At 37.6% G+C, this 22,014-nt stretch overlaps 2 protein-coding genes across 4 annotated transcripts in view; one reads left to right on the top strand and one right to left on the bottom strand.

The window, feature by feature from the left end:
* The window catches only part of cdh8 (cadherin 8), a gene marked incomplete at both ends in the record, with an annotated part of 185,999 nt that overhangs the window by 75,543 nt on the left and 88,442 nt on the right, over positions 1-22,014 (bottom strand).
* Positions 11,762-17,499, top strand: LOC311224260 (macrophage mannose receptor 1-like). 3 transcript variants are annotated; one of them, XR_014619429.1, is made up of 5 exons: positions 11,762-11,822; positions 12,593-12,785; positions 13,491-13,574; positions 14,950-15,062; positions 17,260-17,499. XR_014619429.1 is itself a non-coding variant. In XM_084309172.1 (4 exons), the coding sequence occupies exons 1-4, from the start codon at positions 11,819-11,821 to the stop codon at positions 17,261-17,263; spliced, it is 285 nt and encodes a 94-aa protein (XP_084165298.1). In that variant the 5' UTR covers positions 11,762-11,818; the 3' UTR covers positions 17,264-17,499. The 3 variants fall into 3 exon arrangements, 1 of the variants encoding a protein (XP_084165298.1); XR_014619430.1 differs by having other exon boundaries at positions 14,950-15,070; XM_084309172.1 differs by lacking the exon at positions 14,950-15,062.

Genomic DNA, 22,014 nt, shown 5'->3' with positions numbered 1-22,014 from the left:
ACTATTACACACTATTACACTATTACACACTATTACACTATTACACTATTACACACTATTACACTATTACACACTATTACACTATTACACTATTACACACTATTACACTATTACACACTATTACACTATTACACCGAGTACAATGGCACAATCCGCAAGTCTCTACGACAAACGGTTCAAGAGATACACTGAGGGGGTGTGGTATAAGGGGGCGTGGTCTAAGGATCGGGGGAGTGGTCAACATCGACCAATGAAAGGTGGTCAACATCGACCAATGGCACAATCCCCAAGTCTCTACGACAAACGGTTCAAGAGTTACACTGAGGGGGTGTGGCCTAAGGGGGCGTGGTCTAAGGATCGGGGGAGTGGTCAACATCGACCAATGAAAGGTGGTCAACAGGGGGAGTGGTCAACATCGACCAATGAAAGGTGGTCAAGATCGACCAATGGCACAATCCGCAAGTCTCTACGACAAACGGTTCAAGAGATACACTGAGGGGGTGTGGCCTAAGGGGGCGTGGTCTAAGGATCGGGGGAGTGGTCAACATCGACCAATGAAAGGTGGTCAACATGGACCAATGAAAAATGAAAGAGGATATCCCTACTGAGTACAATGACACAACCCACAAGACAGAGGGCGCTGTCAGCAATTCAGTACTGCAACACAGTGATGGCCAATGATGGGTTAAGTGGATGATGTCATTGGCAGCTCAGCCACGAGCCACACAGCTGAACCAATCATGAGTGAGCCATGAGCCACACAGGTGAAGCAATCACTATGACTTGCATATTTTCTATCCAATGGATTTCTATGGAGGCAGATGCATGACTGCATTGTCACATTGATTAAAAGAAAACTATAAGAGATGAAGCGTTGTGACGCGCACATGAGCACTACAACGAGTAGGCGAAGGGTTGTGCGCGATATTGTGACATTCGTGCGATATTGTGGCACTCCTTCGGCGATCGGAACAGAAGGCTAAAAAATAGTGTGAAAAATGTGATTTCTAGAGGGCGATTGCATGGCGGTCAATGGGGAGGAGAACCTTCAAACAAATGGTCGTCAGTTGAGATAGAAATGTCCAATTCCATTTATTTTTCTTTTGTGAGCGGGTTGACAGCCGTGTCATCGTTTTGATGTGTTTGTTTTATTTCTACGTCCAAAATTGAGATCACACTCGCAATTCACCCAAGGTAGGGGGAAAAAGATTATTTCAGCTGCTACACTCTAAAATGCAATGCATTCCCAATGGGACCGATATTTTACCGTTTAAAGTCGATTCGTAGCCAGACGGTGCGGTGAAACTTTACGAGTTCGGAGACCGGTGTTGCCATAGGCAAGCCGCTCGTTTTGATACCTTTCACGTGTATGGGGCGCGAACGCTTACGTGTTGCAAAGTGTTTGCAAAATCGGTGGAATAAAGAATAATAATAAAAACTAGACAATTCCGCGCGGGGGAAATTGTGAAAGTGTGGGTGACGCCTGTGCACCGCCGGCCAGCGGGGGAGAGGGTCTCTCGCGAGTCTCTATGACAAACGGTTCAAAGGATACAAAAAAGGGGCGCGGCCTAAGGATCGGGGGAGTGGTCAACATAGACCATTTGAAGATGACTACAGATGTGATTTTATTAACTATAACACAAACTCCCTTTCGTGTTGTATTATTTAATACTCACCCTTTCTCATGGCACCATGTGTCCAAGAAGTGGCAGATCAAACTAAATGATCTATTACACACTATTACACTATTACACACTATTACACTATTACACTATTACACACTATTACACACTAGTACACACTATTACACTATTACACACTATTACACACTATTACACTATTACACACTATTACACTATTACACACTATTACACTATTACACTATTACACACTATTACACTATTACACTATTACACACTATTACACTATTACACTATTACACACTATTACACACTATTACACTATTACACTATTACACACTATTACACACTATTACACTATTACACTATTACACACTATTACACTATTACACACTATTACACTATTACACACTATTACACTATTACACACTATTACACTATTACACACTATTACACTATTACACTATTACACACTATTACACTATTACACACTATTACACTATTACACTATTACACACTATTACACTATTACACTATTACACACTATTACACTATTACACACTATTACACTATTACACACTATTACACTATTACACACTATTACACTATTACACACTATTACACTATTACACTATTACACACTATTACACTATTACACACTATTACACTATTAGACACTATTACACTATTACACTATTACACACTATTACACTATTACACACTATTACACTATTACACACTATTACACTATTACACTATTACACTATTACACACTATTACACTATTACACACTATTACACTATTACACTATTACACACTATTACACTATTACACACTATTACACTATTACACTATTACACACTATTACACACTATTACACTATTACACACTATTGCACTATTACACTATTACACTATTACACACTATTACAACTATTACACACTATTACACTATTACACTATTACACTATTACACTATTACACACTATTACACTATTACACTATTACACTATTGCACACTATTACACTATTACACTATTACACACTATTACACTATTACACTATTACACACTACACACTATTACACTATTACACACTATTACACACTATTACACTATTACACTATTACACACTATTACACACTATTACACTATTACACACTATTACACACTATTACACTATTACACTATTACACACTATTACACACTATTACACTATTACACTATTACACACTATTACACTATTACACACTATTACACTATTACACACTATTACACTATTACACACTATTACACTATTACACACTATTACACTATTACACACTATTACACTATTACACTATTACACACTATTACACTATTACACACTATTACACTATTACACTATTACACACTATTACACTATTACACTATTACACACTATTACACTATTACACACTATTACACTATTACACACTATTACACTATTACACACTATTACACTATTACACTATTACACACTATTACACTATTACACACTATTACACTATTAGACACTATTACACTATTACACTATTACACACTATTACACTATTACACACTATTACACTATTACACTATTACACACTATTACACTATTACACACTATTACACATTATTACACTATTACACTATTACACACTATTACACACTATTACACCATTACACACTATTACACACTATTACACACTATCACACACTATTACACACTATTACACTATTACACTATTACACACTATTACACTATTACACACTATTACACACTATTACACTATTACACTATTACACACTATTACACTATTACACACTATTACACTATTACACTATTACACACTATTACACTATTACACACTATTACACTATTAGACACTATTACACTATTACACTATTACACACTATTACACTATTACACACTATTACACTATTACACTATTACACACTATTACACTATTACACACTATTACACATTATTACACTATTACACTATTACACACTATTACACACTATTACACCATTACACACTATTACACACTATTACACACTATTACACACTATTACACACTATTACACTATTACACTATTACACACTATTACACTATTACACACTATTACACACTATTACACTATTACACTATTACACACTATTACACTATTACACTATTACACACTATTACACAATATTACACTATTACACACTATTACACTATTACACTATTACACACTATTACACTATTACACACTATTACACTATTACACTATTACACAATATTACACTATTACACACTATTACACTATTACACTATTACACACTATTACACACTATTACACTATTACACACTATTACACACTATTACACTATTACACACTATTACACTATTACACTATTACACACTATTACACTATTACACACTATTACACTATTACACCGAGTACAATGGCACAATCCGCAAGTCTCTACGACAAACGGTTCAAGAGATACACTGAGGGGGTGTGGCCTAAGGGGGCGTGGTCTAAGGATCGGGGGAGTGGTCAACATCGACCAATGAAAGGTGGTCAACATGGACCAATGAAAAATGAAAGAGGATATCCCTACTGAGTACAATGACACAACCCACAAGACAGAGGGCGCTGTCAGCAATTCAGTACTGCAACACAGTGATGGCCAATGATGGGTTAAGTGGATGATGTCATTGGCAGCTCAGCCACGAGCCACACAGCTGAACCAATCATGAGTGAGCCATGAGCCACACAGGTGAAGCAATCACTATGACTTGCATATTTTCTATCCAATGCATTTGTATGGAGGCAGATGCATGACTGCATTGTCACATTGATTAAAAGAAAACTATAAGAGATGAAGCGTTGTGACGCGCACATGAGCACTACAACGAGTAGGCGAAGGGTTGTGCGCGATATTGTGACATTCGTGCAATATTGTGGCACTCCTTCGGCGATCGGAACAGAAGGCTAAAAAATAGTGTGAAAAATGTGATTTCTAGAGTGCGATTGCATGGCGGTCAATGGGGAGGAGAACCTTCAAACAAATGGTCGTCAGTTGAGATAGAAATGTCCAATTCCATTTATTTTTCTTTTGTGAGCGGGATGACAGCCGTGTCATCGTTTTGATGTGTTTGTTTTATTTCTACGTCCAAAATTGAGATCACACTCGCAATTCACCCAAGGTAGGGGGAAAAAGATTATTTCAGCTGCTACACTCTAAAATGCAATGCATTCCCAATGGGACCGATATTTTACCGTTTAAAGTCGATTCGTAGCCAGACGGTGCGGTGAAACTTTACGAGATCGGAGACCGGTGTTGCCATAGGCAAGCCGCTCGTTTTGATACCTTTCACGTGTATGGGGCGCGAACGCTTACGTGTTGCAAAGTGTTTGCAAAATCGGTGGAATAAAGAATAATAAATAAATAAAAAGAGTATGGATATGTATAGTGTGGGTGGCAACCTGGCTTCGCCAGGTCACCCACACTAACTAGACAATTCCGCGCGGGGGAAATTGTGAAAGTGTGGGTGACGCCTGTGCACCGCCGGCCAACGGGGGAGAGGGTCTCTCGCGAGTCTCTATGACAAACGGTTCAAAGGATACAAAAAGGGGGCGCGGCCTAAGGATCGGGGGAGTGGTCAACATAGACCAATCAAAGAGGATATCCCTACTGAGTGCAATGACACAACCCGCAACACTATTACACTATTACACAATATTACACTATTACACACTATTACACACTATTACACACTATTACACACTATTACACTATTACACACTATTACACTATTACACACTATTACACACTATTACACACTATTACACTATTACACTATTACACTATTACACACTATAACACTATTACACTATTACACTATTACACACTATTGCACTATTGCACTATTACACTATTACACTATTACACACTATTACACTATTACACACTATTACACTATTACACACTATTACACTATTACACACTATTACACTATTACACACTATTACACTATTACACTATTACACACTATTACACTATTACACTATTACACACTATTACACTATTACACTATTACACACTATTACACTATTACACACTATTACACTATTACACACTATTACACACTATTACACTATTACACACTATTACACTATTACACACTATTACACTATTACACACTATTACACACTATTACACACTATTACACACTATTACACTATTACACTATTACACTATTACACACTATTACACTATTACACACTATTACACTATTACACTATTACACACTATTACACACTATTACACTATTACACACTATTACACTATTACACACTATTACACTATTACACACTATTACACTATTACACTATTACACACTATTACACACTATTACACTATTACACACTATTACACTATTACACATTATTACACTATTACACTATTACACTATTACACTATTACACAATATTACACTATTACACACTATTACACTATTACACTATTACACTATTACACACTATTACACTATTACACACTATTACACTATTACACTATTACACACTATTACACACTATTACACTATTACACACTATTACACTATTACACATTATTACACTATTACACTATTACACTATTACACTATTACACAATATTACACTATTACACACTATTACACTATTACACTATTACACTATTACACTATTACACAATATTACACTATTACACACTATTACACTATTACACACTATTACACTATTACACACTATTACACTATTACACTATTACACACTATTACACTATTACACACTATTACACTATTACACTATTACACACTATTACACTATTACACTATTACACTATTACACACTATTACACTATTACACTATTACACACTATTACACTATTACACACTAATACACTATTACACTATTACACACTATTACACTATTACACACTATTACACTATTACACACTATTACACACTATTACACACTATTACACTATTACACACTATTACACACTATTACACTATTACACTATTACACTATTACACAATATTACACTATTACACACTATTACACTATTACACACTATTACACTATTACACACTATTACACTATTACACACTATTACACACTATTACACTATTACACACTATTACACTATTACACTATTACACACTTACACTATTACACACTATTACACACTATTACACTATTACACACTATTACACTATTACACACTATTACACTATTACACGCTATTACACTATTACACTATTACACTATTACACAATATTACACTATTACACTATTACACACTATTACACTATTACACACTATTACACTATTACACTATTACACACTATTACACTATTACACACTATTACACTATTACACTATTACACACTATTACACTATTACACTATTACACACTATTACACACTATTACCCACTATTACACTATTACACTATTACACACTATTACACTATTACACACTATTACACTATTACACTATTACACACTATTACACTATTACACTATTACACTATTACACACTATTACACTATTACACTATTACACACTATTACACTATTACACTATTACACACTATTACACTATTACACACTATTACACTATTACACACTATTACACTATTACACACTATTACACTATTACACACTATTACACTATTACACACTATTACACTATTACACTATTACACACTATTACACACTATTACACTATTACACTATTACACTATTACACACTATTACACACTATTACACTATTACACTATTACACACTATTACACTATTACACACTATTACACTATTACACACTATTACACTATTACACACTATTACACTATTACACTATTACACACTATTACACTATTACACTATTACACACTATTACACACTATTACACTATTACACACTATTACACACTATTACACTATTACACTATTACACACTATTACACTATTTCACACTATTACACTATTACACACTATTACACTATTACACACTATTACACTATTACACACTATTACACTATTACACTATTACACACTATTACACTATTACACTATTACACACTATTACACTATTACACAATATTACACACTATTACACTATTACACACTATTACACTATTACACTATTACACTATTACACTATTACACACTATTACACACTATTACACTATTACACTATTACACGCTATTACACTATTACACTATTACACACTATTACACTATTACACAATATTACACTATTACACTATTACACACTATTACACTATTACACACTATTACACTATTACACACTATTACACTATTACACACTATTACACTATTACACTATTACACACTATTACACTATTACACTATTACACACTATTACACACTATTACACTATTACACACTATTACACACTATTACACACTATTACACTATTACACACTATTACACTATTACACTATTTCACACTATTACACTATTACACTATTACACACTATTACACTATTACACACTATTACACTATTACACACTATTACACTATTACACTATTACACACTATTACACTATTACACTATTACACACTATTACACAATATTACACTATTACACTATTACACACTATTACACACTATTACACTATTACACTATTACACTATTACACAATTACACTATTACACACTATTACACTATTACACTATTACACACTATTACACTATTACACCGAGTACAATGACACAACCCACAAGACAGAGGGCGCTGTCAGCAATTCAGTAGTGCAACACAGTGATGGCCAATGATGGGTTAAGTGGATGATGTCATTGGCAGCTCAGCCACGAGCCACACAGCTGAACCAATCATGAGTGAGCCATGAGCCACACAGGTGAAGCAATCACTATGACTTGCATATTTTCTATCTAATGCATTTCTATGGAGGCAGATGCATGACTGCATTGTCACATTGATTAAAAGAAAACTATAAGAGATGAAGCGTTGTGACGCGCACATGAGCACTACAACGAGTAGGCGAAGGGTTGTGCGCGATATTGTGACATTCGTGCGATATTGTGGCACTCCTTCGGCGATCGGAACAGAAGGCTAAAAAATAGTGTGAAAAATGTGATTTCTAGAGTGCGATTGCATGGCGGTCAATGGGGAGGAGAACCTTCAAACAAATGGTCGTCAGTTGAGATAGAAATGTCCAATTCCATTTATTTTTCTTTTGTGAGCGGGTTGACAGCCGTGTCATCGTTTTGATGTGTTTGTTTTATTTCTACGTCCAAAATTGAGATCACACTCGCAATTCACCCAAGGTAGGGGGAAAAAGATTATTTCAGCTGCTACACTCTAAAATGCAATGCATTCCCAATGGGACCGATATTTTACCGTTTAAAGTCGATTCGTAGCCAGACGGTGCGGTGAAACTTTACGAGTTCGGAGACCGGTGTTGCCATAGGCAAGCCGCTCGTTTTGATACCTTTCACGTGTATGGGGCGCGAACGCTTACGTGTTGCAAAGTGTTTGCAAAATCGGTGGAATAAATAAATAATAATAAAAAGAGTATGGATATGTATAGTGTGGGTGGCAACCTGGCTTCGCCAGGTCACCCACACTAATAAAAAGAGTATGGATATGTATAGTGTGGGTGGCAACCTGGCTTCGCCAGGTCACCCACACTAATAATAGTCCCTCAAACTGCAGGACATGTAAACAGTCAAGTTGCAGAACAACTGTTTGCACAAATGAGAAAGAACAATTACTTTTTAACGCAGCAACTACCATCGACCCATCTGTTCCTGATGAGAAACATCCTAGAACACTTCAACAACAACTATATGAATTGAAAATGGGGGACCCTGATGGAAACAAGACAAACGTCTTTCTCAGGTCTGCATCCCCTTAACAATTGTATGTATTGAGCCGTACTGTATTGTACCCATTCTGCAATCTGTTAAATAAAGTTTTCATTCATTCATTCATTCAACAAAAACAAGAAGCGAATGGACAACATCAAAAAGTTATTTGGGACGACAGCGGTGGCAATAAACAGCTACCACCAGGCTGTATTGGGTACATTTTCTACTTGCACTTGCATTAAAGATATTTAATGCATTAATCCTGTTTTTAATTGATCTAGGAAATAATGTATAAATGTCTTCATTCATCAAGTTCACTGTTCCTTACTAAGCTGTGTTTGTCATCTGCTTACAGTGTCACATATATGTACAGTTTATTCCTACTCCTATCCAAGCTCCGGGAGGGTCATCAAAGAGAAGTCGGGTCATCAAAGAGAAGTCGCCTATTCTTAGTCCTTGCCCCACAATGGTGGAATGAACTACCCACCCCAGTTAGGACAGCCGAATCCTGTCTAATCTTTCGCCGTCGACTAAAGACTCACTACTTCAACCATTATCTAAATAAAAAAAATCTAACCCTAACTAACCTTACTGTCATGCACTTGTCCTAATAAACTAACCTACACTGTAGCACTCGACACTTTATGAACATTGTTACTGAGACGAAAGTTAAGTTTACTCTATTATTACTAGATCTGGTATGTCATAAATGTCTAGATGTACACTTTATGAACATTGTTACTGAGACGAAAGTTAAGTTTACTCTATTATTGAGATCTGGTATGTCTAGAGATGTAACATTACTGTCTATGTACACATCATGTCTAGATGTACACTTTATGAACATTGTTACTGAGACGAAAGTTAAGTTTACTCTATTATTACTAGATCTGGTATGTCATAAATGTCTAGATGTACACTTTATGAACATTGTTACTGAGACGAAAGTTAAGTTTACTCTATTATTGAGATCTGGTATGTCTAGAGATGTAACATTACTGTCTATGTACACATCATGTCTAGATGTACACTTTATGAACATTGTTACTGAGACGAAAGTTAAGTTTACTCTATTATTACTAGATCTGGTATACCTAGATGTAACATTACTGTCTATTTACACGTTTACTCTATTATTACATGTCATAAATGTCTAGATGTAACATTACTGTCTATGTACCTATGTAAACGAGACGAAAGTGAAGTTGAAAATGGTGCGCAGTAGTGCAAATACTTGTCCAGACCACTAATACTTGTCCAGACCGCCTCCAACCCGTCCAGCCTGGCTCTGCGGCTCTGCAGATACCCCCTATTGCTTTCCGTGCACCCCGGTTCTGTTTATAGTCCCCAGCTCAACAAATTATGTGTTTTAAAATATGTTGCGACCGTCGGATTGTTGTTAAAAACGGAGGGATACTAGCTAAGGTGTGCGGGAGTTGGCGTATATAAGTTGATTGCTTTAAAACGGAGAGAAATTTCGTATTTACGCTGTTGTACGGGCTGATGGACGAAAATCTTTGGTTTTAGCCTAACGTATGGGGTGGTGTTCAATTCGCGAGCGGGTAAGGGGCCTACGTAATGTTTAAAGAACAACATCTAAGGTTATGTGGAATTTACAAATCTAGATGTGGAGAAAGATTTTGAAAAGATGTTTTAATTTTCTTTTAAATTAGATAAGTTGCCGATGAGGAATCGTTAAAGGACGTGGCGAGGAGAGATGACGTGTGTTCGCTTCGGGTTTGCGCGATGAGCTCTGGGTATCGTAGTTTTAGTGTTTAAAGTTATGCCGTGTTTGTGAATGTTAAATGTGGGGAATGTTTGTGCTGCTGTGACACATTAAAGAACAACATCTAAGGTTATGTGGAATTTACAAATCTAGATGTGAAGAAAGATTTTGAAAAGATGTTTTAATTTTCTTTTAAATTAGATAAGTTGCCGATGAGGAATTGTAAAAGGACGTGGCGAGGAGAGATGACGTATGTTCGCTTCGAGTTTGCGCGATGAGCTCTGGGTATCGTAGTTTTAGTGTTTGTGAATGTTAAATGTGGGGAATGTTTGTGCTGCTGTGACACATTAAAGAACAACATCTAAGGTTATGTGGAATTTACAAATCTAGATGTGAAGAAAGATTTTGAAAAGATGTTTTAATTTTCTGTTAAATTAGATAAGTTGCCGGATAAATTGCTATCGTTTTACCGGAAGTGGTCACGGACTCACGGCTTCTCAAACTACATTGTTCTACCGTCAACAATGTATTGAATGATCGGGAGAAACACACATCAAAATGGGTGAGTAAATAAGCTGACAATATTAGCATAGATGAATAAATAGCTAACGTTATCCAGTTGACATTACAGATCATAGCTTTCATAACGTCAGCTAACGTTAACGAAAGTAGAGTAGGTAAACACGTTCATGTTAGCTGTACTGGTTGTTCATAGCTTGCTAGCTAGCTAACGTTACCTAACGTTAGTATATCGATAGCCTAATTTAACGTTAGCTATTTATCCATACTCTAACTACAGTAAATGTCTGGATGTAACAGTACTGTATATCTGTATGTCGTGTATGTCATGATGAATTGAAAATGGGGACCTGATGTAAACAAGACTTTCTATCTCTCTGTTATGCAACCCCAATTAGCAGTTGTTTTTACTGTATTTATTCTGCAATCTTAAATAAACAAATCAAACCTTAGCTAATTTCCCCCCATGATGTGATTGATTGAAAACGTTATTAACAGATTGCAGAATGGGTACAATACAGTACGGCTAAATTCACACAAGTACTAAAGATGCATTTTATGACATAAAGATATACAGTACTTTGTAAGAAAACGAGATAATAAAATATATATACATCCGAAGGGGACTATATTATTCTCATGTACAATGAAGTTGTGATATTTTCTGTATTGTCGCAGTGAAAGGGTTAACCCGTTGGTAGTGTGGTAGTGAAAGGGTGTATGTATCTAGCTTTTTAAATCCATTTCAAGGTACATTCACACACTGTCATACTTTTGTTTCTGAAAGACAACTACTGTTTCATATTGTGTCAGATTCTCAGATAGTGGTCCCCGCCACAACCGTGTCACCTAGTACTTTCTACAAGCTGGGCAATGACTCCTTCAAACTGGTGGCCCAGAAGATGAAGTGGGACGAGGCCAGGGGGCAGTGCCAAGCAGACGACGCATATCTGGCCAATATCCTGAACCCGATAATACAAGCCTTCATTACCCTGCAGATCCATAAGTTATTATCCATAAATTATTATTATTATCTCTGTGTGTGGCGTTAGGCGCTGAGCGTGGCACGAATAAATTATTTTTCAGCCCGCTTTTGTATCGTGCATAAGAACACAAATACTCTCGATAATCTATAGTTTATTTGAAAACTATTCATAAATCAGCCGGAAAATGACAATGTGTTTTGTGTATTCCAGTAAATGGCTATTTTCGTGGAATTTCTCTGAAATTACTAGAACTCTCCGAAACTATACTCGTATTCAAAACGGTATAAAACGGAAATGTACTGATGAAAAAACAATCCGTTTTGTACATCTTTGACTGCAAGCAAGTCATTGATAAGCGACGGGTGTATTAGACACATAGCCATAATTTAAGATATAGTTTATGCATTCGCAAATGTGCTCATCCTCCCATTGATTAACGTGGTGGCATCCAAGCGATAAATTGTCATATCCGGCTGGCAACCAATGTGTTAACCCTTTCACTGCCACACGACAGAAGGTTAACCCTTTACTATCACGCAACCGACGGCGATGCTCCATCATTAGCTCTGCATCCGTGGAGCTAATGATGGAGCATCGCCGTCGGTTGTGTGATAGTAAAGGGCTAACCTTCTGTATTGTCACAGTGAAAGGGTCAAGGACACTGGGTCAGACAGTTGTTTGTTCACAGAGGATCTTGTTCTCTCTTGTGACTTCTCTTTTCTCAGACTGGCGGCCGGTTCAAGTGGGTGGACAACTGGCCTCTTTCCTAGTCAAGTCAAGTCAAGAGTTTTAATTGTCACGGCATACAGGTATACAATGAAATGCGGGTGGTCTTGCCCGCAACGATGTGCAATACAGTGGTACAACATATAATAGAATCCAATAAAAAAAAAAAACATAGTGCAATAAACAGGTACAGGTAACATGGTGTGACATCTCGGTATCTGTACATAGTTATTTACAGAGCATGAAGGACATGCTACACCAAATGGGGGAGAAACGAGCCTACAATGAACGACGCCTGTGTCAGGGCTCTACAGTGCGAGCAAATTGCTCGCATATGCCCCTAAAAATATGTGTGTGCGAACCTGCAAAATCAAGTACTCGCACGGCGTGCGAGTGGGGCCGGCGAGTGCAGAGTACAGCCTCATTCGTCCTTTTTTTTCTCCGCTGCGAGAATCGTTAAAAAACTACAAGTCCCACAGTTCACAGCCGCATAAACGTTCCAATCACAGTAGAGTTTCCTGTGGTCACGCGACTGGAAACTGAAAGTAATTTTTAGCGTCAGCATAGATATATCTATGAGCGTCAGTGTCTGAGTCAGACAATACAGCCATGTATTGCCCATTCATTTTTATTTTGCGCGAAAGATACCGGAGAATGAGAAGTCAGGCGAGGCAGCTCATGTTACAGAGGTGATAGTTAACCAAGATACTGACGCTAGCCAGCATGCTAGCGAGGCTACACCCACTACTACCCCCACTGTAGCACCCAATGTACCCACTGTAGCTAACTAGCTAATGAAGCTACACCCAATGTACCCACTGTAGCTAACGAAGCTACACCCAATGTACCCACTGTAGCTAACGATGCTACACCCACTGGAGTCGGAGGGAAGACATACAAATTTAACGTGAATTGGCTAAACATTTTCCCATGGCTAGAGTTGGAAAACAATGTCATGTTTTGTAAATATTGCAGAAACAGGCAGGCAATACGCCCTTTGTGTCGGGGAAACCCGCACCTGAAGAGATTCGGTAGTAAAACACAACGTCTCGCGGCGGCACATCCAGTCATCCAGTGTAGAGATTTGTACATATTGAGAAAGGAGAGACCATCCTTGTGAGTTTGTTTAGCACACACACACAGTGTGGGCCAGTGACTTTGGTGCTATTGCACAGTTCCGTTCCCATTTGAACATGCACATACAGAGTACTACTATACATGTACATTTATTTTTGTTTAAAAAATGTGAGTTTGTTTAGCACACACAGTGTGGGCCAGTGACTTTGGTGCTATTGCACAGTTCCGTTCCCATTTGAACATGCACATACAGAGTACTACTATACATGTACATTTATTTTTGTTTAAAAAAATGTGAGTTTGTTAATAAACTCAGTTACTAGAAAAAAAATTCACTGTGCTCCTAAATTTCTTTGTGTGCTCCTAAATTTTTTCATTTAGGAGCACCTGTGCCCCTAATGAAAAAGGTTAGCGTAGAGCCCTGTCTACATGGACGTGGACCGAACGTGGAAGACGGCAGCATGCAGCAACAGCCACTACTCTCTCTGCAAGAGGTCACCAGGTCTGAATATCTCTATATGATAATAATAATAATAATAATAATAATAATAATAATAATAATAATAATAATAATAATAATAATAATAATAATAATAATAATAATAATAATAATAACTTAATTTGCATAGCACCTTCACAGCAGTAATGTAGACATAATGGACATAAAATAGACATAGGCATAATATTAGCATGCAATTAGCATAAAATAGTGCAATAGTGCAGTGCAATAAAATCGCTCTAATTTACAGTACAATAATCACTGTGCATGTAATGAGTATAAGTAGCAGAGTGTATTAAAAGGCTACGGTGAACGAGGTACGTATTTAGCTTACTTTTGCAAATATTTAGTGATCTAGCCTAATGTCCATAGGGTGTTCCATGGCTTTGGTGCATCATTCGCAAAGGCTGCCTCCTTGATTTTCTTTTGGCTGTGGTTGGGAACCTTCAATAAACCAGTAGTCATTCATTAATTTGGCCGTCCTCAGACGGGTTCGCCAGTGGAGATTCCAATCATCCTGATCCTCCATACATCCGACCAGTTGCGTAGGGCTCTCCACACCTGCGTCCTTCCTCAGTATGTCTACATATGTTAGCGTGGGACATCCTCTTGGTCGGCGCTCCCAGAGCACTAGCTTGCTAGTCGGAAGTACCTGGTGTCGGTGGCAGTGACCTGCAAGTTTCATCCTCCTGGATGCCACCTTGTCGCTCAGCCTTGGTAGTCCCCCGTACAGATGCTTGTTGGTTACATGCTCATTCAGAACGCAGTTTCCCGCCTGATCTCAAACCTACCGAAGTCGGCCCATGTCACCCCACTTCTTAGGGACCTGCACTGGCTCCCCATTGCCGCACGAATCCGCTTCAAGGCCCTCGACCAGGCATATCGTGTGGCAAAGGGAACGGCTCCCGCCTACCTCCGGTCAATGGTCTCTAACTACACACCCTCAAGACCCCTATACGCTCTGCATCTTCCAGCTGCCTCAGACCTACTCCTATCCAAGCTCCGGGAGGGTCATCAAAGAGAAGCCGCCTATTCTCAGTCCTTGCCCCATAATGGTAGAACGAACTTCCCACCACAGTTAGGACAGCCGAAACTCATCCAATCTTTTGCTGTCGACTAAAGACACACTTCTTCAACCAATATCTGAAATACAATTAATAAATATATCTAACCCTAACTAACCTTACTGTCATGCACTTGTCCTAATATACTAACCCAGTGGTTATTCCTAATACCATTATTTATTGTTAACTTGTACGAAAGGGGTACTAGAACTAGCAAACTCTTCCACACAATTCTCAAACAATGCAAGGGGAATTGAGAACATAATAACTAACATTCTCACATAGCAAGTGAGAAAATGAAGAACAACTGTGAAAATTAAGAACAACTGTATTTCAGCAAATGTACTTCATTCAAACACTCTCTGAATGAACACTCTCCATATCTCTCTCACACTCTCTCCATCTCACACACTCTCTCTCTCTCTCTCTCTCTCACACATGCACAAAGTGTAACAGGCGAGGGATAATACAGTTCAAACAAATAAGTGTATTTCTCTGTCTTGTCAGATTCTATCTCTCCCCCACTGTGTCTCTCCCTCTCCATCTCTCTCCCCCCTCTCTCTCCTCTTTCTCTCTCCCTCTATCTCCTTCCCTTTCTCTCTCCTTCTCTCTCCCTCTCTCTCCTTCCCTTTCTCTCTCCCTCTCTCTCTTCCCCCTCTCTCTCCCCCTCATTCTGTCTCTCTCACACACACACAAATTTTGCGTGGGCTGATCCATAGTGGGCGAGTGCCTGCGGTCAACCGCGGTGGCGATCAAACTAAAATATTTTTATTGTTTGCGGTTAATTTGCGACCTGGTTAGTTAAAATACAAATATAATTAGCATAATACCGCCGATATCCTGCATAAAATCCCGACTCTTTCCAGAGGGATCTTCTTCCAATCAAATAAAGTCTAATCCGACGGCAGTAACAGCATAAGGATGAATGAATAGTGATGTGGATGTAAATCAACAAAACACTTGTAGTCCATTCTAGAAGTGACGGAAGGCTTTGAGAAACGAGTGTTCAGTCGCTCGGTATAGTGTGTGGCTACTTACCAGCTTTCGCTATGCGAAACTTAATTTAGTCTCTTGAAACCTGTTTTTTCATGCATTAGTATTATCTCATCCCGATTCTCCTTATTTCAGGTGAGTGGCACTGGATCGACAACAGCGTCGTGGACTACACCAACTGGAAAGTCGGGTATCTCATGATGCAGCAGTTAAGGTGTTGATACCATTCAGCACCACATATCTGTGTGAAGCTGGCTTTTCATCCATGACGGCTCTGAAAACAAAATATAGGGCCAAGTTGAGCCTTGAGGATGACATGCGTGTTGCCTTGTCAAAGATCTCCCCACGTATTGACCGTATTATTAGCCGGCAGCAGCAGACCTTGCATTGAGCTAGAAATTTCCACTGAGTGAACTAGTGCTTATTTTCTGTATTTATTTATATTTTTTGAGAAATGGTAACTTGGTGATCCTTTTCTGTATTTAAAAAGAATACATGATTTTCTGTTTTTGAGAAATGGTCAAACTTATCCAAATATGCTATTTTTATGGAGAACAGTGCAGTGCAGCTGCAACAGATAGCACTTTAGTGATCCTTTTCTGTTTTTAAAAAAAATACATGATTTTCTGTTTTTGAGAAATGGTCACACTTATCCAAATATGCTATTTTTATGGAAAAGTGTGCAGCTGCATGTGCAGCTGCAACAGATAGCACTTTAGTGATAATTTTCTGTAATTATTAATGCTATTTGATTTACTAATAACTACAAGCAGTGTAATGTCAACAGTACTAAGCCATTTAGACCTGAAACACCTGTTAATAATGCATTATATAGCCTGCATATACACACACATGTGTTTCCCGGTTTCTTAAATAAACATTATTTTGAAAGCAAGCACTTTTGTCATCATTGTAGCAAAAAAGACAGGACCGGAAAAGTCTTTATCGTATGTAGGGGTGACCCCCCCCCCCCCCCCCCCCCCCCAACCACCTCCAATGTACAGTCCCCCCCCCCACCCCACCTACCCAACCTCCTCCAATGTACAGTTTCTACGTCAAATGTATATACTCTCTTTTCTGGACTATTTTTGTATCACAAACGGTACTGTATTTGCAAATCTGGTAAATCTGGTATGTCATAAATGTCTAGATGTAACAGTACTGTCTATCTGTATGTCATATATGTCCTGATGAATTGAAAATGGGGGACCCTGATGTAAACAAGACGAAAGCCTTTCTCTGGTCTGCATCCCCTTAACAATTGTGTGTATTGAGCTGTACTGTACTGTACCCATTCTGCAATATGTTAATACAGTTTTCAATCAATCATTCGGTCATGTTGCATTGCAACTACCGCCCTGTTTCTATTCTTATCTCCATCTCGAAAGTCATGGAAAAAATAGTCTACGAACAGGTCGAAAAGTACCTAGCGGAAAAAAATCTAATCTACGAATTCCAATCTGGCTTCAGAACATCCCACTCCACTGACACATTGATTGATTGAAAAGTTTATTAACAGATTGCAGAATGGGTACAGTACAGCTCAATACATACAATTGTTAAGGGGATGCAGACCAGAGAAAGACTTTCGTCTTGTTTACATCAGGGTCCCCCATTTTCATTCATTCATCATCAATTCACCTGCTCTATTTGAACGACCACATCAAACAAGAGGTGGACGCAGGCAAATACTGCGGCATGGTCATGCTGGACCTACAAAAGGCCTTCGACACTGTCAATCACTCCATTCTGATTGAGTGAGCTGGATGCAATCCTACCTGCAGCTGTGTTTGTCGACGGTGACTTGAAATGCAAAGCAGTTGAATATATATATATTCCATGAAATATGACAGAATCAACAGACGAATATTTATGTGGCGATAAAATACAAGACTTTGAATGCGATATCGACCCAGAAAGACGTGTTTAATTCCATTGAAGCCAATTGTAATTATTATACGGAGTAACAATTTAGTGAATGTATAGTATTAGATAACACATTTTCGTTAATACATTTCAAGGGGGGTCTATGTAGAAGACGTCAATGCTGCTTACAATACTTTTTTGAATATCTATCGGACACTTTACGATAGGCACTGCCCAATGGTTCAACATAAACAAAAAAGTAATGACAATGGAAAACCATGGATAACAAAGTGGTTAGAGAATGCATGTAAAAAGAAAAACAAACTATAGAGATTTGATCAAATGTAGAAAAAAGGCTGCTGAAACTAAATACAAAGTGTATAAGAATAAGTTAGTATTCATTATGAGATGGGCCAAGAAAGATTATTACAATAGATTGTTAGGCGGAAATAAAAATAATAAATAAGGTAATGGGAAATAAATCAGCGTCCATAAAAATGCCTAGCCATTTCATTAGTAATAGTAAGACTATAAAAAACATGAATGAGGTGGTTAATGAATTCAACAATTTTTTTGTGAATGTGGGGCCAAATCTGGCAGATGCCATTCAAAAACACGATGAACCATTACAGGAAGGATGGAGAGGAGATAGTAAAGTACTGCAGTCTATGTTTTTGGGAAATGTCAGTGAAGCAGAAATCATATCCATTGTATCAAAGTCAAAGAATAAGACATCCATTGACAGTGATGGGATAATAATAATTTTATTTGTATAGCACTTTTCATACAGAGGTTGCAGTTCAAAGTGCTTCACAACAGTAGAACATACAGGCATAAGCAAGCATAAAAAAATTATAAGAACATTTAAATACAAAGAGATAGAGATACAGTAATACAAATCTAGTCCCTTTGCAGGTTGATGTGAACACAACATGCAAAGAACATGCAATACAAAGATAATAAACATACATACTAATTGTGTAGTAGTTATTATTATTGTATTAATATTCTACAGTATCGGCAGATCGCTGCCATCTCAAATGAATCTTCTGTACATCCCTGCAAGAAAGCCATTGAGAATATATATACTGTGTTATTTAATTTATTTAATCCATATGTGTTGTCTGGAAGCACTTTGCCGTATTCTATTATAATATTTTTTTTGTTTGTGTTTTATGTTACATACGTCTGGTGGCAATCAATTTCCCCCTTTGGGGATTAATACAGTATATTCTCTCAAATCATTTTCAATTCTCCGTTTTCTATCAACAAATCTCGCATATCCTTGTCAGACAGATTGCCATACATGTCCTATTACATTCTAACATTTCTCTACTCTACTACTGTAACGTTGAATCTTGAGACAACTATATTTGAAAGGAACTGCAAACTTGAACCACGGCCGTGACGTATGTTCGCTTCCGGTTTGCGCGATGAGTTACTGTATAAACGGTTTCCATCTAGTCCCTTTGCAGGTTGATGTGAACACAACATGCAAAGAACATGCAATACAAAGATAATAAACGTACATACTAATTGTGTAGTAGTTAGTTATTATTATTAAACACTAAAACTACGATACCCAGAGCTCATTGCGCAAACCGGAAGCGAACATACGTCATCTTTCCTCGCCACGTCCTTTAACTATTCCTCACCGGCAACTTATCTGATTTAAAAGAAAATTAAAACATCTTTTCAAAATCTTTCTTCACATCTAGATTTGTAAATTCCACATAACCTTAGATGTTGTTCTTTAAACATTACGTAGGCCCCTTACCCGCTCGCGAATTGAATGCCACCCCATACGTTAGGCTAAAACCAAGGATTTTCGTCCATCAGCCCGTTTTAAACAGCGTAAATACGACATTTCTCTCCGTTCTTAAAGCAATCAACTTATATACGCCAACTCCCCCACACCTTAGCTAGTATCCCTCCGTTTTTAACAACAATCCGACGGTCGCAACATATTTTAAAACACATAGTTTGTTTAGCTGGGGACTATAAACAGAACCGGTGTATCCGTATTTCTGTATGCCTACCTAGCCCTGCCCCCAGACTTCAGAATTACCCACTATATATTATATTCTCAATGGCTTTCTTATTGCAGGGATGTACAGAAGATTCATTTGAGATGGCAGCGATCTGCCGATACTGTAGAATATTAATACAATAATAATAACTAACTACTACACAATTAGTATGTACGTTTATTATCTTTGTATTGCATGTTGTGTTCACATCAACCTGCAAAGGGACTATAATATGGAAACCGTTTATACAGTAACTCATCGCGCAAACCGGAAGCGAACATACGTCATCTTTCCTCGCCACGTCCTTTAACTATTCCTCACCGGCAACTTATCTAATTTAAAAGAAAATTAAAACATCTTTTCAAAATCTTTCTTCACATCTAGATTTGTAAATTCCACATAACCTTAGATGTTGTTCTTTAAACATTACGTAGGCCCCTTACCCGCTCGCGAATTGAACGCCACCCATACGTTAGGCTAAAACCAAAGATTTTCGTCCATCAGCCCGTTTTAAACAGCGTAAATACGACATTTCTCTCCGTTCTTAAAGCAATCAACTTATATACGCCAACTCCCCCACACCTTAGCTTGTATCCCTCCGTTTTTAACAACAATCCAAGGTCGCAACATATTTTAAAACGCATAATATTAGCTAAAATCAAAGATTTTCATCCATCAGCCCGTTTTAAACAGCGTAAATACGACATTTCTCTCCGTTCTTAAAGCAATCAACTTATATACGCCAACTCCCCCACACCTTAGCTAGTATCCCTGCGTTTTTAACAACAATCCGACGGTCGCAACATATTATAAAACACATAATATTAGCTAAAACCAAAGATTTTCGTCCATCAGCCCGTTTTAAACAGCGTAAATACGACATTTCTCTCCGTTCTTAAAGCAATCAACTTATATACGCCAACTCCCCCACACCTTAGCTTGTATCCCTCCGTTTTTAACAACAATCCAAGGTCGCAACATATTTTAAAACACA

Source organism: Notolepis coatsorum (assembly GCF_963971535.1).
Source record: "Notolepis coatsorum genome assembly, chromosome: 2".
In the NCBI taxonomy this organism is placed as follows: Eukaryota; Metazoa; Chordata; class Actinopteri; order Aulopiformes; family Paralepididae; genus Notolepis; species Notolepis coatsorum.
Note: the sequence above shows the minus strand (reverse complement) of the source record. Positions and strands in the feature narration are given on the sequence as shown.

What these genes read in the sequence shown, in the direction of transcription:
- LOC311224260 (XM_084309172.1), top strand. An exon ending in ATTACCCTGCAGATCCATAA is followed by an intron (nt 12,786 to 13,490) that starts GTTATTATCCAT and finishes CTCTTTTCTCAG; the next exon opens with ACTGGCGGCCGGTTCAAGTG.